Raw genomic sequence first — 21664 nt, 5'->3', positions numbered from 1 at the left:
AAAGAATGCAAAAGGGGCGGGAGGCGGACTGCAAAGCCGTTAGGTGACTCTGACTTAACAGATATTTAACTATGATATATTTCGTCAGATGCATAGTGCTGTTTTTACATTGATGGTTAATTTATTGTTTATATTTTTAGCGACGTTCGGGAGTCCCGTCCTATAATGAAGATAGATAGGTATTTATAAACGTCACGAAACTCTTATTTTGGATTTGTGTCAATTGCCATCTATTTATATTTTAAAAGTTAGATAGAGTCATATTTTTTAATTCAGATAAAGATAGATGAAGTTAAAGTTAGATAAAGTTAGATAAAAATTTGATTAGAAAGTTAGATAGAAAGTTAGATAAACTGAAAAAGTACGCAGCCAAACGGAGAAGCAATGAGTGCGCCGTGCCATAGCTGTGTGCAGTGACGCTGGACCACCATGCGGATCAATATGTGGTCTGTTCGGTTCGATCACTCAGTGTGTGCCGTTGTCCATTAGTGCGGCGTAGTGACCCTCCTCCCAGGGGATCAGCCTCAGCCGCTGGAGTAGCGGTGCGACCGAGCTTCAGTGACAGGCAATCCAGCGGCGCCCTTCTCGGTTCACCCCAGTCAGAATCATAGCCGTAGCATGAATCAATGTTGACACCATGGGTTTACGGTAGAACGTTTTCTTCCTTATAGATTATTTTGGGAATGGCAGCTCCATCTTAGGAACTTGTCGTACGCCGACCACATTACAGCAACCCAATGTGGACACAGAGCACGGCTCTACATCCGGTGCCCATTTATATAACACATTCCGGCGCCCGTGTATTTAACATTTTACTTTTTAGTTTGTGTTTATGACTTCCGGACAGTCAATTAGTTGAAAGCGTTCTTGAGAACGTGGTGCCCTTGATATCGTGCGGCTTAACCCTCGCCCGCACATGCCATTTTCCCATCCTAGAACGCACATGGGGGGGGGGGTGGTTGCCACCCCCCCCCCCGCGCCATTTCGTTCCTGTTGGAGATAGAGCTTAGCAGTAAAGACCAAAAAGATTCTTTGGGAAGAGACGAATCCAATGATACCCAGTTTTACCTTCTCAGGTCAGTCATTGACCTTCCAGGTCAGGTCAAACTAAAAAATGTTGCTGTTTTGGGTCACCGTGGGATATCAAGTGCGCTGCTTATCAAATACCGATGACGATGCTGTTTTCTGGTGCCAAGCCAGCTAGAACCTCTTTGTCACACTATCCGACCAGAATTTTGCTGCTGAGGTCATTTCAGGTCAAGTTAGGTCAAGGTCAATTATATGTGTTTGTATGTCTGTGTGTGTCTGTATGTATACTGATGTTCGCACCGATTGTTTTTGGGTCCATATCACATGAAATCATGATCTGAGAAGCTTTTACCAAAAATGCAGTCAAAAAACTTCACAAAAAGTAAATTCAGCTTGCCTAAAATGCAATTATCTTAGATGACCTAGGTTGACCTTGACCCTGACCTTGACCCCTGTACATCGTCGAACAACATGTTCCATGATAGGTGGGAGGTAAGACTGGCAAAAAAGGCCGAAATCAGGGTGTCAAAAGCTCACAAGGCCCATGGCAAACGCAAGATGTTGAGAATTGGCCATTTGGGTCATGACATGACCTGAAAAACAAGGTCATATCTCCGAAACAAAAAATCACAGAAACTTGAAATTTTCAGTGGACATCAAGAAAGGATAGACGAGCAGCTATACGAAAAATCAGCCTTCTAGCTCTAAAAATGTGGAGTGCAGAGCAGAAAGACTGCCTGGGGGGTGGCAACCACCCCCCCCCCCCCCATGTGCGGGCGAGGGTTAAACGGAGACAAAACTTGTAGATGAAAGGGAAGTCATACATGAGCTTGTGGATGACGTATTCGAAATTCAATTTGGAGTCATTGTTTGTACAGCTACTGCAATTTAGCTTCGATCAATGCATGCAAACTCCAACACAGTGGATAAGACGTCATTTCCAATACGGATACAGCTTGGTCAAATTTGTCAGCAACCCTATTGGTTTTCGCCTCATTGTTGTTCGGTAGAGTCAATGAATGTGCACACTGGTCCCAATCGACACATTCAGTAACAATGTCTCGCCGGACAATGTCCCGCCCGACGGCCTCTGTGGGGGGGGGGGGGGAGGACTTGCGTCACCAGTCTGATGACCTGGCTATGGTCAGCGGCTGGCCATTGTTGAGGCATGTCTTGGACGCCGCCCTCTCGGTCCACACAATTGTCCTCTCCTCCTCCCCTCCCCTCCCACCTCTGACGGGGGTTCGCGGGAGCAGACGAGTGCAAATAAATCGCTCCCTGTCGTCACCCCGCGCAGCTGCTGTCTGGGCGGCTGTGCACAGGACCGGTGCAATCTGGCGCCACTGCTGACCGCTCGGAATGTCGGCCGGGGGCTCTGCGAGACGGTCAAATGGTCCAGGCGGCAGCCGGCGGGTCGCGATCGGGTCCTCTCGCAGGGTTATCCCTTGTGGTCCATGAACCCTGCTTTTGAGATGCTGCAGTCTGGACGAATTTCGAACGATGATTCTGAACGAAGTCTCAGAAAAAGCCGGAATACGTGACATGGTCTACATTGTCAAACACATTTTGAAGAAATGAAATCTGTGCATATCTGTATAGTGTATACCTATTTGAAGTGCATGGTACCGGTTACTTTGTTTGTAATGTAGGTATAATGTTGTTTTTTTTAAGAAAGGAGGTAATCCCAAATGTCCGTATCTCCCTCACACCAGTACCAGTCTCTTTCATCCATTTGCGACTCTCCCAGTGCAGCCCCTGAGTGTGTTGTGTTCCTCACCACCAGATCCTGGAGAGTAACGGCGAGCGGGAGGGGCGCGGCATCCACGTGCTGGTGCTTCACCAGGCCAGCGGCGCCGTGCTGGCCCAGCGGCTGTTCGACACCTACTCGCCGCACGAGGACGAGGCGCTCACACTCTTCATCAGCTTGGTCACCGAGGGGCGCATCATCGTCTTCCTCATCAAGGTAAGACTGATGGCAGTGTTGCAGTTTCAGTTGGACCTGTTTCCACTATTCAGCAGACGCATTCTCGTTGGACGGCGATCTCTTCCCTCCAATCACGGTGTTGTCACTCCCCTGGTCAGAGACCCCTCTGGCTGCTGGTCAGGCGGAGTGTCGTCAGTCGTCTCTCCCCTGGTCAGAGGCCCCTCTGGCTGCTGGTCAGGTGGAGTGTCGTCACTCCCCTGGTCAGAGACCCCTCTGGCCGTTGGGCAGCTGCCAGGAGCAGTAACGAGCTGGCCACCGCGGCTGGACGGATCTGTATGCGTCGCTGGACAGATCTGTATGCGCCAGCCGGAGATAATCTGGCCACGGCGACCAGGCGGCGCCTCCTTCTCACACCGCGGCGGCCACTAATGAGCAACGCTCAGAGGGGCAGGAGGGCCGCTCAGCGGGCAATAGCATAGGACTGCCCAGGGCCGCAACAGCACTGCTCAGTCCGCAGGGCAACCGCTGCGCAGTTCCGCTCAGCGGGATTGTAGGGCCGCTCAGCGGAGCAGAAGCGCCGGCTTAGCGGGTCTGTGGGACCGATAGATGGGGCTGATTTTACAAATAAGTTCTGTTTTGCGTATTGCATGTAGAGATGTGATTTTTTCTGCATGATTTGTGACACCATCTAGCAAATGTTGGATGGATGGCCATTACCCATATAAGTCGCTAAAAACATTATACAGACAGCACCAACCGGCAACCTTCTTTTCATTCATCCGAGCCGAGCTGCCATTTCTTTCTTTATGACATCATGAAAAACGTTATTCGATACACAATGTCGTATCAAATTTTATCTCAGCTCTTACAAAAGACCATGTAATAAAGTTTGACATTTGTGTCCGAAAGTGGTCCACTGAACCACACACAGTATAGTAAACTTTTACAACTGACCGTAGGGAGAAACATCAAACGATGAACATATTGGTTTTGTAACGGTCCTATAAATAGTGCAAGAGGATGATACGAGCCAACTAATTTTCGTCACATCAATTCTTGAGTAGAGTGATTGTCGATCTTGTTGAGCTGATCTTGTTGTGCCCATGGAACTTTTAGACGATACATTGAATGGCAGAAATGCTTATAGTAGCATTTAGATATCAGATAAAATCATATACAATATCTCCTGGAAGTATACTCGTCAGACATGACGCAATGAACGTTTGTTCGAGTATTTGTCATGCCATTTTTTTGTGATAACCCCGTTGCGCGTATCCCCTCGGACAGGACGAGGGCACCTTCCAACTGAAGAAGCCGGCGCGCGCGCTGCTGACCCGCCTGGGCTCTCAGAAGGCCGACCTGCTCGGCTGGCGAGACATGTGGGCCATGGTGGCGCAGAAGGGCGGCAAACTGCTGGCGGAGGGCCACAGCAAGAGTCCCAGCTTCAACACGTGGGGCTCGGCGGTACAGCTGCGGACGGAGGTGCCGCTCGTGCCCCTAGAGGGTGAGTCGGAGTCGCAGTGGGTTATCGTGGATGTGTTGGAATGTTGACATTTATGTCGTCAGCGTTGATGACAGACGTGCTAGTTTTGGTAAGCTCGTGAGCGCGAGTCTGTTATTAGGCACAGAGTTGCCCTCTGCTTTTCAAGGACGATTTTGATCGTTTTTTTCATGGGAATATCACTGCTCTAATTATGTCGCTACATGAAATACGATCTTTCATGATTATTCAGTTGGCTGCATCACTGCGCAGTAGACATTGCAACCCTTGTGACCCTTCCTTTTGGGAAACTACTTTATCGGGCCTGCAGAGATGTCATGGTACACAGCTCACAAACATTTATGGCACGGACTAACCCGGAGAGCTTAGATTCATTAATTGTATAAACATTTTCTCTCGCGCTGACATGTGGACCTCGCCTGCCGAGAGGCTGCGACGCTGCATGATATACGGCCGAGGTTGTGCATTTTGTAGGCGCCATCAATTGGCTTCATGTCTCTCGGAGCTATGTCCGTTTAAGATCAACTGCATTACTAACTCAGTTATATATCTTGTTCCCGCGAGTGTGATGTGATGCACGATATTTACTATAGGTATAGCTATAACTTATGGGAAGCAGATTCGTAAACTTTGAGTCTTTGTCTCTCTTTTATTTGCGATATATACCTTTTCATGCTGCCTCGCTATAATGCCGATTTAGGAGGCACGCTTGTCGTTTCTCCCTCAGACACCTAGTGTCCTTGGCTAAGAATGGATTCCTAGTACCTACCTACCAGAAATAACTCTCTAAAGAACCCTCTCGTCTCTCCCTGAGGCACGCAGTCCCCGTAACTGAGGCTGAGCTCCTAACCAGAAATAATTCCCCCTCTTCTCTCTCCCGCAGACACCCAGTGTCCGTGGCCCGACACGGAGGAGACAGTGCGCCGCCGCCAGTTCTGTGACACCACCGAGGGCTACGGCAGCGTGTGCTCGTGCTCCGATCCGGCGCCCCTGCAGTACGACGGGCCGCCCATCAAGGACGGGCCAGTGGCTGGAGTGCCCGTCCTAGTCATCGCTAGTAACCGGCCCCACTACCTCTACAGGTGGGTGACGGGACTTGACGAAAGGTTGTGTCGACCGGCCGGTGTAAGGCCGAAGCCTTGGCATCAGCTGCATAGTTTATTACGACTCTAATTATGTCGCTACATGAAATACGACATCATACCAACGTTTACCCTTGTGACTTCATTGGGTACCGCGGTGGCGGTTGATACTGTAGACCAAGCTGCAGACTAAAGTAGACAATTTCCACCGAATATGTAATCCCCACGGAGATGTCGAGGAACTTTCCCAAGTCCCTACAGCTACGAACCTTGTTTTTCATACTCAAAGTGTTCACAAGCACACGTCTATTTCTGAAATCAAAACACAACAAATGCCGACCAGAATACTGTTGTAGTCACTTTTATTGGCAAGCCAAACATATTTAGGTAATTTACCGCTTACTGCTGTATATATCTGTTTGGTTGGTCTACAGCATAAATAAGTGCCAAATAGAATGCTGCGCAATAGCCACTTTTTACGACTAGCTAAAAAGGGTAATTTACCGCTTACAGCTGCACATACAAATTACAATACATACATCAGTTTGTTCCACATCATAAATCAGTGATATTACCTGCAGTGATCAAAGCTGTCATTTGCCGGTGACAAGTGACTGGGTGAGAACTGAGAACCCACAGCTGTGTTTCGATCTGAAACAGTGAACGCTAACCCTTAACCAATGAGCTGTAAGTGACTGATGGCGGTGGGCACAGTTTGTTGCTTCGGTTCGGGAAGTTCCCCATCGCTCAGCAAGTTTTGGATTTATTCGCCGATCAACTGTGCTTAGCCGTGACAGAGTGGCCTATTAAAATCTCCGCTACTGCTGCTCTGGTCTCTTTATTGGTCGTCCAGTGGTTTGGGGCTGGCTGACGACCGTGCGGGACAGCTATGGGAAGTAACCTTTGCGTGGTATGGACAGGGGTGATACACGTCACCTGTGACGTGACGTGACTCAGTGACGTCCGGCTGGGTCACGTCACCGAGTGTTGAATGTCAACTGACGGCCGGTAAATCACCCCGAGACCACGCCATCGCGATTCCAAACGCTCCAAAACATGCAGCTTGACTCCCATGGGTCGTTTCGAAAATATGTTAACAAAACCCGACCGGTTGAACTTCTCGCACTCCGCTCTGTTTGGTCTCTGTGGAACTCGCCTGGCCGGCCGATAGATATTCCTTTTGGTAACTCCCTCAGCCCCGTCTGACCCCATCTGATCGTTCTCTACTCCCTCAGGTCGCTGCGCTCGCTGCTGTCGGCACCCGGGGCGGATCCCACCATGGTGACCGTCTTCATTGACGGCTACTTTGACGAACCTCTGAAGGTGGCACGTCTGTTTGGCCTGCGAGGCATCCAGCACACACCGATCGCCACTCGCAGCGCGCGTGTCAGCCAACACTATAAGGTAGACGCCTGTGCCTGGTGACTAATCCTGAATCCACCCACTACAAATCAACCCATGAGGGTTGACCACCTAATTTTATCCAACCGTAAATATTTACCACGCGAGTTACAGAGATATCTCAAAACCGGGTATGGCAGGTATTTAATCATTCCGGTGAGCTCATTTCGTCTCGTGTTGACATTTGCCAGATAAGAGGCATTTTACATCTAAACTACCCGTGTTAACGTGTGTATGTCGGCTGGGATCGGGGGCCGGCCGAGGCTCGCGAGGCTCGTGGCCAGAGTGTCGGCCCCTTTGGTTGGTCCCGCGGGCGGCGGGCCTATCTATATCTGGCTGCTGATGGGGTTAGAGACGGCACAGGGGAAAAGGACGGCTCGCTGCTACCGCGTCTAACTAGCCCCTGGGCAGTGGGCAGTGACCGCAATCACAGCTGCTCCCGGAATAGATGATTTGGCATAGTCGTGCAGCCAGACAGAGATACAGACTGTTGGATCGATAGACATACAAGGCGGACAGACACAGGCAAAGACAGACAGACCCGATTCGACCCTATCCGAGCCAACCTGACCCGATCCAGACCTGACCCGACCCGACACGACTTGACTCGACATGGCCCTACATAACTTGACGTGCCATAATTCCACATGACGCAACCTCACCCGACCTAACCCAACCTTACTCAATCTGACCCAACCCGACACATCGTCACACAGACCGTGGTGCATCTCCTAACTCAAGCTCCTGCCAACAGGCGGCGCTGACGTCCACCTTCAACCTGTACCCGTCGGCGAGGTACGCTATCCTCATTGAGGAGGATCTGGACGTGTCGCCCGACTTCTACAGCTTCTTCAACCAGACGCTGCACTTGCTGGACGAGGACCGGTCGCTGTTCTGCGTCTCCGCCTGGAACGATCAGGGATACGAACATACCGCCGAGGTAAGCAAAATATTTTACATAGCTAAGGGGGTGATTGGGAATGCCTGGTGAGCGCTGCCAATCACAAGCACTGATTAGCTGAGCAGTTGTTTCTATGGTGACCAACACAAGCTGAAGCCATGAGCTGTAATGATGACTGTTCAGCTGCGGTATTGATTTGTATCTACGCGGTCGGAGTGGCCATTTCTGGCCGTTCCTGGTCGGGACTGATCGCCCCTGATGGGATCAGGTCATCCCTGGTCGTGGCGCCGGTCCTTTTAGAGTGTCAGAACGCGTTTAATTGCCGTATATCCCGGCGCCACACTGCACGGCCGACCCCGTCTACCACTTTACGAGCGCGTCTGGCGAGCTATCGGCTCCGAGTTGCCATTAATTCTGGCTGGACATGAGGTCACTCGGTGGGCCGTCAGACCAAAATCACCGCAAGGCTGGACTGTGACCCTGGCCATACCCCCGTTACGTGGCCGGCGAGCCTCAGTTTGGCAGTGGAGCAGTCGCCGGTGATGGCGACATCTGCACAGACTCATATGTGGCTGCGATCGCATTCAGTGCACCGGTCAATGGAAGAATGGATAAGGAGAACATCTTTCCTTTCTGAGGAGCTCGTAGATGGGGATATATTTCGCAAGGATATATAGGGATACTTCATCTCACACTAAAGGGTTGCTGACAGGCAGACTCGGGACAGAGGGAGAGGAGATACCTCACTTTCTCGAGGGATAAAGACGGCACATACATATGAGCCTACCCAGGCGCCTACCCACCTCTGGGGATATGTGGCACAAAGGTGGGTAAGAGACGCCCTATCTACCCGTGTGGTAGAAGCAGGGAGACGTGGCGCCATGAAAGAGACCATAGACATTAGACACGGCGCCGGACCGTCGCGACGCATCGGCAGCTCCTGGCACGGCCAATTTGGCCTGTCTAGATGGGGCGTAGGAATGTAAACAAGCAATGAGTCTGCGGATCGAGGCCTGCTGGCCTGCTTTGCATTAATTCGTCTGGGGCGCATACCGTCCCGGGTGGGCCGTTTACCTCCCGAGGCCACGCTCAAGAATTGCTCCCTAGAGATTAGCTAGAGTAATGGACCACACGGGAGCCGCTTTAGTTTCAACGGTGTATGAGCGACTTATTGAGGGGAAGGGTTACCCATGGGGTCACAGTCGCTTCAGCGGGAACGGTAGCGACGTCAGGAGACTGAGGTGTCCTGGGGTGACCCGTGAAGTTGGAGCGACTGTGTGTTGCTGAAGGCGATATCCGCAAGGCTATCATTGTAGCGTATTAAAGCAGTCGTGTACCCATGTCTAACTGTTTTCGCACCTGATTTCGTCTGACCGTACCCCTTTCTCTGCTTTTTCAGGACGTCAGTCAGCTGTACCGTGTGGAGACGATGCCCGGTCTCGGCTGGGCGCTCAGACGGGACCTGTACAAGGACGAGTTGGAGCCCTTCTGGCCCACGCCGGACAAGGTGAGGGTCAATACACGCCCGCCATACCTCCGTGAGAGTAAGACGAGGTTAGATTACTAAAACTGCCAGGTTTCTGACTGACAGTCAGTCCTGACAGTCCTGGCTAACCCTCAGCCCATGTCCTATTGCTCAATGTCCTTTAGCCATTAGTGTCAGTTTTTGTGGATATTACGCTCGGTGAGCTCACGATGGTCCCGTTAGACAGTAAATATACAGACGTTATGCCTACCATGGAGGTAGAGGACTACCCGTGGGGTAAACGATCCACCTCCATAATCGTTGGGCGATGCTATTAGCCAGTGGCGGATCCAGGGGGGGAAATGGGCATTTGCCCTCCCCCCCAAACGGCATAATTTTAACATTACGCCTATTGACGATGCATGGAAAGAATCTATAAATTTTTATGGTTTGCCCCCCCCCCTCAAAAAAAAAAAACTGAGCTGGATCCGCCTCTGCTATTAGCCGTGTCATTTTGCAAAAATGGGCATAAATTCTAAACAAATGCTTGTCATAAGACATTGTCAAGGTCGTAATGTGACCACTACTTGTTGCACATTGTTTGAATAAACTGAGCTGCTAATGAACGTCGAGCCGGTCATACTACTTATAATATATTGGACGGTTGGACCCTGGTCGCCTGGATTATGCGATGTCGTTTTTATTCGGATGTTCGCTTTTATCGGCTGTCATGGTAGAGCTCAGTGTAAAAAGGGGTACCTATCTATCACTTGTGGACTTTTCATCATCATAGGTACAAAGTATTTCGCGAATTTATCTTCTAGTTAACTCATATTAATTATCATTGCCAGGAAAATAAGTTTTACAACCACAAAATATGCCAATATAAATGGACACATTCTGGCCTACTGCATTTTTTATCATATCCCCTCATTCCGGCCCATCAAGAAACGTTTATCGATATCGTTAACGGTCATGCGAGCTGATGATTTATCCTGCTTTCGGTGTGCCACTGGGATGACACCGTCTATTTGTCCGTTTCGAAGATTATGTGGGACTGAGACATGTAGATGTGGATGCTGCTCTGGGGTCCGCCACTGAAATGTCTATCTCTTCATCTCTTTCGCAGATGTGGGACTGGGACATGTGGATGAGGATGCCGTACGTGAGGAAGGGCCGCGAGTGCGTCATTCCGGACGTCTCCAGAACCTACCACTTTGGCTCCACTGGCATCAACATGAACTCCTACTTCCAAGAGAACTACTTCAAGAAGCATGCCTTCAACGTGCTGCCTGACGTTCGGCTGCGCGATGTCAACAAGTAAGGGCTGCTTTTATACGGTCCATTTACGAGTTCTCGGCCTGTGTTTCACTCGATTGGTCCTGACCTTCTCACCGACCCCCACCCGCGCTCAGGCGTCCTACATCTCAATTTGACAACGTACTACTACTCAGCTACCTTGACTTGTTTTGGGCTTGTGCCTTTTTCTGTTGCTACACGGCGGATGATATGGAGAGATCCTTGTTGTCGAATCGAGAGTGTTGTCGTGTCTGTAGAGCATAGTATGCGTCTTATTATATGTAACATGTCGTTTTTCCCTTGCAGGCTGAAGAAGGAAAATTACGAGAAAGAAGTGATATCGTTATTGAAGTCAGCGAGGATCTTGAACACTACTAGGTCGCCCTGTGATAAGGATTTCATTCCGTCGGGAGGAGACTCCAAAACCGCCCGCGTGCTCTTCATCAAGATGAAGAGAGAAAAGGACACAAAAACATGGCTCAAAGTAGCCAAGGTACGGTAGATCCTAACCTCTAAATGATTCCAAGGCCCTATATACCAATGATTCACTCTTTAGACGTGGTTGGTAACTTTACGGTGCACTTCTCAAATTAAGTACATGTGGTGTAAGACGTTATGAGTGCTGTCTAAGCAGACAGAAGCTCGTAAAGTGTCAGCTTATGAGGTCTAACGCGTCTTTGTCCGACGACCGGCAGAGCTTGAAGATATCCTCGACCTGGACTCGCCGTGCGGTGTGTATGTGTGTTTGATGTCTGGCGTTGTCTCTCTGACAGTGTCTGAAGGTGTGGGACCTGGACTGTCTACATTGTGTATGTATCTGACGATGTGTTATGGCTCTCCGACGGCAGTGTCTGAAGGTGTGGGACCTGGACTGTCTATATGTTGCAGGCACTTTAGAAAATCAGTCATTTTGTAAAATGCCTAGGCATTTTGCAAAATGCCTGATTTTCCAGGCTTTTTGCAAAAAGCCTAGGCATTTTACAAAATGACTGACTCTCCAGTCATTTTGCAAAATGCCTAGGCATTCTACAAAATACCTAGCCATTTTACAAAATAACTGAGCAGCGTGTTGTAGATACGAGTACCTAATTATATACGTTTTGGTAGCGTGTAGGTGGACCGAGGAGTCCAGCATTATGACCAGAGGAGTCCAGCAGTGAGAAGTCCATGCCTACCTCTTTGAGAAGTGCAGGCCCGCGACATTTCCAACCCCCACGTCAGCGACGCTGCTGGATTTAAAATGATCGATCTGGAGCGTCAACAAACGACTGGCCCTATGCCGGCCTGTATCTGTAAAACTATTAGAGGTCGCGAGGATAGGATTCGATCCCACACACTTACGCGTTAGTGTCTTCTGAAGCCAACGCTCTCGTCCTACGCCAAGCGACCTGATGATACATCATCAACCGGGCCTGCCTATTGACTAGGGCCGGTCTCCGGCTGGTTTTGTTAGGTCTAGTTTCAGGCAGAACATGAACGGCGTTGATGTACTTGGGAGTTTTTACAACGTTAACTAAACAATGCTTTGTGCTACAGCCGAGTCTGCAACTCAACCTGGTCGTTACTCAGCATTGTCGTCATCACAGAGCTTCAAATCGATCAGCTACAGGCTGAACACGTACCTATAGGGTATAGGAAGACGTCCAAAAACTGTTGGCCATAGTATCTGTAATGGGATCTACTATATATTACTGACCGGGCCGACGAAATTATTTGGAAACAAGGTTTGCAAAATTGACGTAGGCCCGAGTGCGAAGCACGAGGGCCGGAGTCAAATTTTGCAAGCCGAGTTTCCAAATAATTTCGTACGGCTGAGGTCAGTAACTTGGTCAGTAAGATTTTTCCTACATGCCGCATAGCTAGGTTAGTTTCGACAGGTTTTGGTGACACTTTTATACAATTGTTTTGTCCATATTTTCCTAACAGTGTTTGCGCTACTGCTGTGGATAAAGCCTTAAAGGAAATTTATAGAAGAAAATGCATCAAAATACCTTACTTCAAAAAGAATCACGTCTGAAAATATCAACTCAGAATGGCATAACAATTAGATATCCAAGGAACATAATACTTGAATGATTTGCCACGACATAAGAACAAGAAGAAAGTATAATATTCCTAGTGATTAAACGTGAATTTTCCCAGTGCTCTTGCAAGAATCTTTGCTTCATTTATGTAATCGTACTTTATTGCTATGCCCTATGGCTAAACTGGGCTAAACGTTCGTTAAATACATTATATTTTCCATATTTGTTTCGAGGAAAGGACTACAACTGCCAAATAAAAACGCATTACCTTAGGCCCAAGGTATCAGTGGACATATCAAACGAAGATAAGACAACAAGCGATAACGGATTTCGATTAATAGGCGTACCTATATCTTACCATAATTTCGGCTTTGTAACCAATACAAAATATTTCAAAAACCTTGATAAGCAGAGCAGATATTTACCAAAAAATGTTAGTTTTCTAATTTTACGCGGCAAATATCATGCAATAATGATGCCAATTATTCATTCCCTGTCAATTATACCTCTGGACTAATGCGATAAACTGTAGTTTAGAGGTCATTGCCCTGGGCAGTAAACTCGGGCAGTAAACTTTTGTTTCCTGCCCGGCCTATCAAATAACATGGCATTTTGACACCGACAGTTTCTTGGTCATAGTTTTACTGCCCGGCTCGTGCTGTGCTTAAGACATACCCCGGCATGTAGGAAATACGTTCCATGCTGGTCAGGCAATTTGCAAAATGCCTAGTCATTTTGTAAAATGGCTAGCCATTTTGAAAAAAGCCTGGTTGCGTTCAGTCATTTTTCAAACAGCCGTCTTTTTGTAAAATGCCTAGGCATTTTACAAAATGACTGATTTTCTAAAGTGCCTGCAACATATACACTGTGTATGTAGGTATCTGACGATGTGTTATGACTCTCCGACAGTGTGTGAAGGTGTGAGACCTGGACTGTCTATACACTGTGTATGTATCTGACGATGTGTTATATCTCTCCGACAGTGTCTGAAGGTGTGGGACCTGGACTGTCTGTACACTGTGTATGTATCTGACGATGTGTTATATCTCTCCGACAGTGTCTGAAGGTGTGGGACCTGGACGCGCGCGGCTACCACCGCGGCCTGTGGCGGCTGCACCTGAACGGCGCGCCCCTGCTGGTGGTCGGCGTACCCTACTCGGCCTACTCCCGACTACGACCCGCACGCGTGCCGCCGCTGGTCCTCGACGGCGACTCCGGGGACAAGAAGCGGTAGCGGCCGCCCTACCCCGCGCCCTAGCCCCGTCTCTGTGATACAAACCGGCCGTTACGTCACGCTCTGGACGTGATGTGACCGTGATGTGACGTGGGAGAGGCTGCCGAGACGTTGGATCTCGGACGGCCTCCCCTAGCTCTGTGATTTAAGCGGCGATGACTGCGTGTGCGAGGGTGAGCCCGCCTGCCTGTCTCCTCGACATCCCAGGCTCCTTGCCGTAATCGGTACAGCGAAGAGCTTTGGTCGAGCTCCTGGAAGTTTATGACGCTGTGTGGCGTTCCTGGCCCAGTCAACGAGCGCAACGGGTGACCCTCGGTCGCTTCCTTTCCAATCTGATGCTAGTTGCTTTGTGATGCTTGTTAGTACCTATTCGTTTGTCTTGTTTTTGTATGTTATCATTCGGGTAGTGAGGCCAAACCTTGCAGTAGACGTGCTTTTTACCTGTTGTTTTTATCATTTACATGACTTTGGAGGACTATGTTCGTCAAGGTCTTGAACATATCTTTTGTGGACTTTGTTTTTGGTCCTGACCATACCTTTTGTAAGTTGAGGATCCTTTGCACGTACAGACTTCCAAGTAAGTCCTACAGAGATCGACACTGCCCGTCAATGCATACTTTTCCTTAGGACCCTAGTTACTGGCTTAAAGCAAAATTGTCGCTTGACAGACCCAAGCATGGGAAATGTTTTATCAAAGGTTGTTACAGGCTACATACAGCTCGGGTTCGAGCTTACAAACTGTTTTACTTTAAACATTTGTGGTCGAAATTATTCATGGTGACAATTTTGGAACGTTTTATCTCCCTAACTTAAATAAGTTTAAATTTTCTTACAATCCACATCAATAGTTTAAATATCACCTCGGACTTTGCCAATTCAGCGAGCCGTCTCACCGTCTATTGACTTGGAAATTTGTTTTCCTAGTGACTGAACTTCACCTGCCAATATCCGTGGGTTGCTTTCTATGGTTCAGCTTCCGGGTTTCGATCGGGTTCCTAGCTCATCGTTCCTCCCGACCTGACGTGACCCCACCCATCAGCTTGACCTGACCCGGCAGGGTCGCCGGGCTCGATACTGTGTATCGCCATATGCGCTTCATTCCCCAGGCTCGCATTGATCGTCCCGTGGACGTCAGAGACGCTGTTAGCAGCGAGTGAATCTGTCAGATACTGAGTGTGCTTGTTCGTCAGATAATGTCTGTGAACTGCTTATGAAAACGAGCGCGGCCGTCTGATTGTGAAGGTGTCTGCTTGTCTGTCTGTTAGTCAGACAGCGTGAGTGTCGGTCTGTCAGTCGGGAGATTATCAGCTTACCGCCGGTGGCTGCCAGTGATAGCCCAGTGCGGCCCGTCTCCGTTTGCGCCCTGTTCCGGCCCGCTGCTCAGGGCGGGTCTCCGTGTCGAGAGCCCCTGTGTGTGTGTGTGGGGGGGGGGGGGAGCGGTCTCCCAGGGGGCGCTATTGTGATCATCCGTCACCAGCAGCGGGGAGACTGCTGTAGCTGCCAGCAGCTGCTGTGGCAGCATCTTTGTATCGTTATTCATTACGCTTGTAAATGTAAACTGGAAACAACGAGTGCGTTTTGTTACGGTCCACAAAGGGATGAGAAGCGTGACAGTCACAGTTATGGAACTTGCGATGAGGAGATGCACTATCTGGTCGGTTCTTGGGGACGACTTTGAGTGGATCCTGTTGAGGAACCTATGGGGCATGGGAGTTCGGTTCAGTTTTAGAACTCAAGTCCGTCATCCCGATTTTCTCATCACAAATTGGCAATTGCTACTATTTCGGTAAACCATCTAGCAACTAATCACATATATTCGTGTACAACTTCATCAAAGCGACTCGTATCGCTCGCGTCACACGGTAAAGTAAATAAATGTGTCCCAAAAACGCTGAGTGCAACATCTAAAAGCAAATCGCTTTCTGCACAGAATGCCCTTGACATTACCGATGTACCATAAAACTGATGAGATCAGTGGTATATGGCAACACCTTACCAATAAAGCATAAACGGGTTCCCGATGTCGAAAACGACATACCTAAATGAAAACGACACACAGCTTCTCGGCTCGGGTTCATCAGAGGAGCCGAGTTCCGACTAGTTTCCGTGGACGGAATACGTAAGATATCGAACACACGATACACCACAGTGGTGCTATGTCAAAGGTTTGAAAATATCCATCACCAGTGACTAGAACATGCCGTACATGACAGCTTCAACCGTGATCTAGAAGTCACAGTCAAATAGACCTATTCGCGGCAGGCTGCATTGTCACTGCCGAGTGCCGAGGTCAGTGGTCACTGACTGGGTCACCCGTCACGGAACAGGCTACATCCAGTCACTTGCTAGACAACCTAGTAATTACAGTCGGAATCCAGCGAGTCGGAGTCACATCACAGCAGCTTCAGTTCACCATGGTTGAACCAACGTGTCGGTGACCCATCACACCAGAAGCTGTCAGCGCCAACAGATCATTCTAGACCAAAGGCCCATTGGTGATGGCCACACCTAACACTATCAAGTGGCATGAGCCAGTCTGGCACCAGCCACCCTAATCAGTTAAATCACCATCCAGTGACACCAGTCAGGGGTCATTCAGCGAGATTTAACTTGGTGCTCAGCGACGCTGCCTGGCCATTGTAGGAAAGTCTGACCCGGTAGCCTCGGCACGTCGCACAGCCAGCTGACACCAGCACTAGGCAGACGGACAGACACCCTCAAAGTGTTCAGGGGCGTCACATTCTTCCGAGACGGAGCACCGGCCGGGGGTCTAGGATCTCAATCCCGCTCCAGCTCCTCCAGAATATGATCCATCTCATCTGTGGGGTCCAGTTTGTATGTGACGGCGCGATCGATCGCGTCAGTGAACAGCCGCACGACGTTGGTGCCCTTGGAGGCGGACACGTAGTACAAGGGCATGCCGTTCTTCTCGGTGAAGTTGAAGGACCGTGAAGTCACGTCCGGGTTCTCGTCTATCTTATTGACGGCGCACAGGGCAGGGATTGTCGGCCGGTTCTCGCGCAGTTCCTGATACCATCCTGACAGGCCTTTGTAGGTGACCTTTCGCGTGGCGTCAAACACCAGAATACAGGCGTGTGCTTGGTGGTAGTAGGACGGGTGCATCGACTTGAAGGCCTCCTGTCCGGCCGTGTCCCAGAAGTCAACTAGCACGTCCCTGCCCTGCGCGGTGCAGCGGTGTCGGAACAGGTTCACCGCGAACGTGGAGTGCTGGTGCGGCTTGAAGTCGTCCAGCAGGAAGCGCTCCATCATCTTGGACTTGCCGACGGCGCTGTCACCCAGCATGATCACCTTGACGGTGAGCGGCCCGGCACCGGTCGGCCGGTCGTAGTCGATCTCTCGCTCCTCGGGACCCGAAGCCGCCATTGCCACGACGCCGCCTACTGCTGAAACCTGTCACCGGCGCCGTGAGTCAGACATCGGGTCAGGTCACCGGCGCCGCGGGTAAGACATCGGTTCGGGTCAGGTCAGATCGGGTAGACTACATCAGTTCACGTAGATCGACTAATGATTTTGCAATATAAGATCTATGGAGACAGATATCCTGTCAGATGCGCATTCAGTCTGCATCACTAACCCCAGTGCTGTGGCAACATTCATTAGGTATTTGTCAATAATCAGGGCGCTGCTTCGGCAGTCGGCATTTTAAATTACTGAAGGCTTAACGAAAACATTACGTTTATTTCATTTAATACACAATCAGGCAGCATAACAGTGCAAAATGGCCATGAGCCAAAGGCCCAAAACATAGGTATGTAAGTGTATCAAATAGTTCACTGCTAAATAGTGTAGAGTTGAGTTGTAGGTAGAGCTATCAGGTAGAGTTGTATCAAGTCGAAATGCTCGCCAGCAAAAGCTAATCGAATGAGGGCCATCAAGTGAGACGGAGTACAAGTTTACAGAGGGATGCATATTACATACACTGAACATTGTTATTATTTTCAATAAGCAGCTTCACTAAGTCCAAGATCACAACAATCACAATAAATACATAAAACGATATCACAATGAATCCCACCTTCACACATGGATGGTCGGTCACTTCACGGAGCGGACAATAAATACACAGTTTGTTGCCAACTAAGGCCTTCCCCGTTCAGTTCCGACCCTTACCGCTGAGGGTCTGATGGCAGCGGCTGTGGCCAACGGAACAGCTGACGCCACCACACAGACTGAGGGTGCTCCACACTGGTAATACACCATATTATCGCCCGCTAGCCAGTGGCCGATATTGTCTCGACTGTGCGGTTAAGTGAGGACCGCGGCACAGCCCGCTGCCTCACCGCTTGAACTACCCGGCCGTCGCTCGGCCCATAACATTTCTACATACACTGTTTCAACTCCAGGGTCATCGTTCATACGGCCACGACTGTTTCAATGCCCCAGTTTCATGCATCGGATAGGCATTTCACAGACATTATCACCTTCTTCGGATCAGAACCAGTCCACAGTGGTCTCCCGGAAGAGCAGTTCACACTCGTCCCGTACCAGTCGCAGCGAACCTTCCGGGGGGGGGGGGGGGGGGATAGTCCGTTCGCTCGGCCGCAGTCTGTCCTCTGAGGATGATCTCCCCGCTCAGCCGCTAGTTTCCCCTGTGAATCATCTCTCGGCTGCAGTGTGCATAGGGATGGTCTCCCCGTTCCGCCGCTCTGTGGATGATCTCTCAGCCGCAGTGTGTCTGCACCAGGTGGCGCATCAGCGCCGCGGTGGCGCCCGTGAGCAGCGCGAGCAGCGGCGCCAGCGCGGCGTGCAGCCGCAGGCCGGCCGACGGGTACTGCAGGTGCAGACACAGACAGATCTGGAAGCACAGCTTGAGCAGCACGGCGGTCGCCGAGCAGACGGTGCCGCTCAGCCGACGCCACCGGTCCACGCCGCTGCGGCACGGCGACACGAGCACGGCCAGCGAGTACAGCAGCAGCAGTGAGTCCAGCAGCCACAGCGGGATGAACACGATGAACCAGTTCCACTGGGTGCGCCCGTCCAGCCGCAGCACCAGCAGAATCAGAAACACCAGGCTGAGGAACCAGGTGACCAGCGCCCGGTGCAGCACCGCCATCTTGTGGTGGCACAAATCTTGAGAGTATAATCGGATGGATGGTCTATCTTGAAGGACCAGACTTGGCACTCAGCCTGCAGGCTTGTGGTTTGACTCAGCTCAAACTTCAGAAACAATGAAGTGCACTGCAAACAACAAAACAAGTATGATAATAAATGAAGAGGTGCTCAAAATGAAATGATCAACACAAATCATTGGTGCAATGTTACATAAGTGCAATGATGATAGGCATTTATTTGAAAGTAAATGAAAAAGGTAATAAGAGGCATCAGGAGAATGCAATGTATTAGAAAACCAGCTCCTAAGCAGACATATGCACAGATCCAAGAAAATGTATCTGGGGACTGGGATTTGATCCTGCAGATCTTGATCTAGGACCCAAATGGGATTATAGATCAAGCTTTCTAGTTTGCCTGGAGAGCAAATTAGATCATATATCCTTACTCAATTTTTGCTGACATGTAAATATTCAAGGATCGCTTGTTGCACATGGCAATGGTTCTGTTTCAAAGATATTCTGTGATTAGACATCACAATTCATAGTTTGTGGTAATTATTAACATGAAATCACATGGAAACATGGTTTAAGAGGTCAGATATAGACTTATAGAGCCAGAGGAATCCACTCTGATCATGAATCCCTGTTCTTGGTTGGTCATAAAATCTTATCCTCCACCTATCCTTTGAGATCATAGACCCCGAACATATTTTCTATGTGTGATCTGATGGGAGCATAGATCCTAGTTCCTGTTTGCTTTGAGAGTTGAGATCCACTGAAATCATAGATCAATCGCTCAGATCCATGCACATCCACATCTGCCTATCACCTACGGCCATTACAATGAGATAACGTTAGTTAATAGCATCAGCGAGGGTCAGAGATGTTACAAGGTGTCACCTAATAATTGATAATGGTTATTCGGCTTAGCTTAAGTACACATCAATTAACAGTGAATTAGCTTAACCCGCACCCTGCTGGGGGGGGGGGGTGTTTGAACACCCCCCCCCCCTGTGGTTTTTCGCGAATACCTCAAAAACGGCGGCGCTCCGCGCCGCCGTTTTTGGTACACCTTATCATACATCAATTCTACACATGTTGTGTAAATTTCAGACCAAGGTCATTCAAGGTCAGGTCACCAGGTCACTTGAAGTGACCTCACCTCAAAAAAAGTTTCAATGTCTGTCATAGCTACACCGAGTGACCGATCGCTTTGAAACTTTCAGCGATTGCTAAGAGCAATAGCATGTACAAAATGTATATCTCAGAATTTTGATATCGATGACCTAAGGTCAGGTCAATTTTGCGACCTCCCCATTATCAGTCAATGGGAGAAAATTGAAATGCGCCTCTTTTGGACGAAAGACATTATAAACACTCCCAAACACTGAATTACAAGTGGTTTAGACATACTGAATATGAAAATGGTGTCCGTGACCCCTGTTTATGCCCTGAGGTCATCTTAGGTCACGAATGGTATCTAACAGTTTTTCGCAAATAACTTTTGATAGAGGCATGCTAGAGCGATGAAAACGCCTTATATGTGTTAAGCTCGACGATACGGATCCACTGATATGCAACATGACCCTTTCCGGTCAGGTCATGACCTTGACCTGAGGTCAAATTTTCAAGTTGACCTTTCAAGGTCAAGTTATAGTTCATTCGATGCGTCTTGACGAGAGGAACACGATGCCGGTAAAAGTAAGCTCGTACAAGGCTTAGGTCAAAAGTTATTGCAGAAAAACTGTTTCCGAAAAAATCGGCTATTTTTGCAGTTTTTGCCCCCTGCAGGCAAAACCGTTGACGTTAGGTCAAATCTGAGAGAATTATTCAGAAAGGGCGTTAATAGGGCTATCAAATGCGCTTTTCCGCGGCGCTGTAGCTCTATTGGTTCCCGAGTTATGCGTTGGCTTCTTGGAAAATGTCGACATTCGACCTGGAAATCGGCGAAATTTTGCCTTCAATGACCTCTGGTGACCTGACCTTTGACCTGACCAAAAAATTGACTGAAGTGATTTCCTCATTATCTTTGACGCTCTTTCGAACGCCGCCTTCTGCGTATCGCTACGTGGCCCAGGAGCCGAGTTAGAAGGGGGGGGGGTGTTCAAACACCCCCCCCCCCCCCAGCAGGGCATGGAAATCCAGGACCCCCAGCTGGGCGCGGGTTAACACATTACAATAAGTCAAATGTTTTATGTTGGTGCAAAGCCATAATGTTTTCAAAGTGGCACTTGCAATGCAACCACATAACCGCATTGGCATTTGAAAAAAACCATCTGCTTGGAAGAATCCAGAACAACTATTATACTAATAAGCAAGTAGAGTAGAGGTCAAAAATACAAACACACACTCACTCACTAATGCTGAGAAAGCAGATGCTGACCTGTAAAAGGCGCAAACACAATGTCAATGTGGTCCAAACTCCAAATCTTACCTCTTTGTCTTGAAAAACAAGTTCAGCTAGGAATTTGTTCTAGTAAAGCGTAACCTCAGTAAAGCGTGACCTACGCGGCGATAAAAAAGCATTTATCTACAGTTTACACTTGGCAATACCCTACAATCTTATTAGTTATTTGGCAAGTTACTTGGGATTTGGGAACTTGAACTTCTTTGCTCTGCAACAATGACCGGAATGACCGACCGGAATGTTGTTTTGGTTGCGCCAAATCTCGTAAGAGCTGCGCATCTATCGTATAAGCTAAAGCTACCATATTTCCCTCTATTTTTGTTCT

The 21664-nt window shown here is 49.1% G+C and overlaps 3 protein-coding genes across 5 annotated transcripts in view; 1 reads left to right on the top strand and 2 right to left on the bottom strand.

Moving 5' to 3' along the window:
• Positions 1-15428, top strand: part of LOC122389660 (protein O-linked-mannose beta-1,2-N-acetylglucosaminyltransferase 1-like) — a 55551-nt gene extending 40123 nt beyond the window's left edge. For all 3 annotated transcript variants that reach the window (XM_043381886.1, XM_043381887.1, XM_043381888.1), the window contains 9 exons: positions 2813-2992; positions 4241-4457; positions 5338-5536; positions 6772-6940; positions 7692-7877; positions 9238-9345; positions 10433-10623; positions 10909-11095; positions 13684-15428. In XM_043381886.1, coding sequence (XP_043237821.1) covers positions 2813-2992; positions 4241-4457; positions 5338-5536; positions 6772-6940; positions 7692-7877; positions 9238-9345; positions 10433-10623; positions 10909-11095; positions 13684-13860 — 1614 coding nt within the window. In that variant the 3' untranslated portion in view covers positions 13861-15428. The remainder of the gene's footprint in view (positions 1-2812; positions 2993-4240; positions 4458-5337; positions 5537-6771; positions 6941-7691; positions 7878-9237; positions 9346-10432; positions 10624-10908; positions 11096-13683) is intronic.
• Positions 15429-15659: 231 nt separating this feature from the next.
• Positions 15660-21596, bottom strand: LOC122389664 (rab-like protein 2A). The gene is made up of 2 exons (XM_043381894.1): positions 21367-21596; positions 15660-19059 (listed from the first exon to the last, which is right to left on the bottom strand). The coding sequence occupies exon 2, from the start codon at positions 17242-17244 to the stop codon at positions 16639-16641; it is 606 nt and encodes a 201-aa protein (XP_043237829.1). The 5' UTR covers positions 17245-19059; positions 21367-21596; the 3' UTR covers positions 15660-16638.
• On the bottom strand, positions 18542-18934 carry LOC122389654 (transmembrane protein 60-like). Its single transcript, XM_043381868.1, has one exon. It carries the CDS (start codon positions 18932-18934, stop codon positions 18542-18544), a length of 393 nt encoding a protein of 130 aa, XP_043237803.1.
• Positions 21597-21664: the final 68 nt, after the last annotated feature.

This window comes from Amphibalanus amphitrite, unplaced genomic scaffold, assembly GCF_019059575.1.
Source record: "Amphibalanus amphitrite isolate SeventyFive unplaced genomic scaffold, NRLGWU_Aamphi_draft 000367F_arrow, whole genome shotgun sequence".
NCBI classification, from domain to species: Eukaryota; Metazoa; Arthropoda; class Thecostraca; order Balanomorpha; family Balanidae; genus Amphibalanus; species Amphibalanus amphitrite.
Note: the sequence above shows the minus strand (reverse complement) of the source record. Positions and strands in the feature narration are given on the sequence as shown.

Coding starts and splice junctions, on each gene's coding strand:
- LOC122389664 (XM_043381894.1), bottom strand. CDS start 17,244: ATGGCGGCTTCGGGTCCCGAGGAGCGAGAGATCGACTACGACCGGCCG.
- LOC122389654 (XM_043381868.1), bottom strand. CDS start 18,934: ATGGCGGTGCTGCACCGGGCGCTGGTCACCTGGTTCCTCAGCCTGGTG.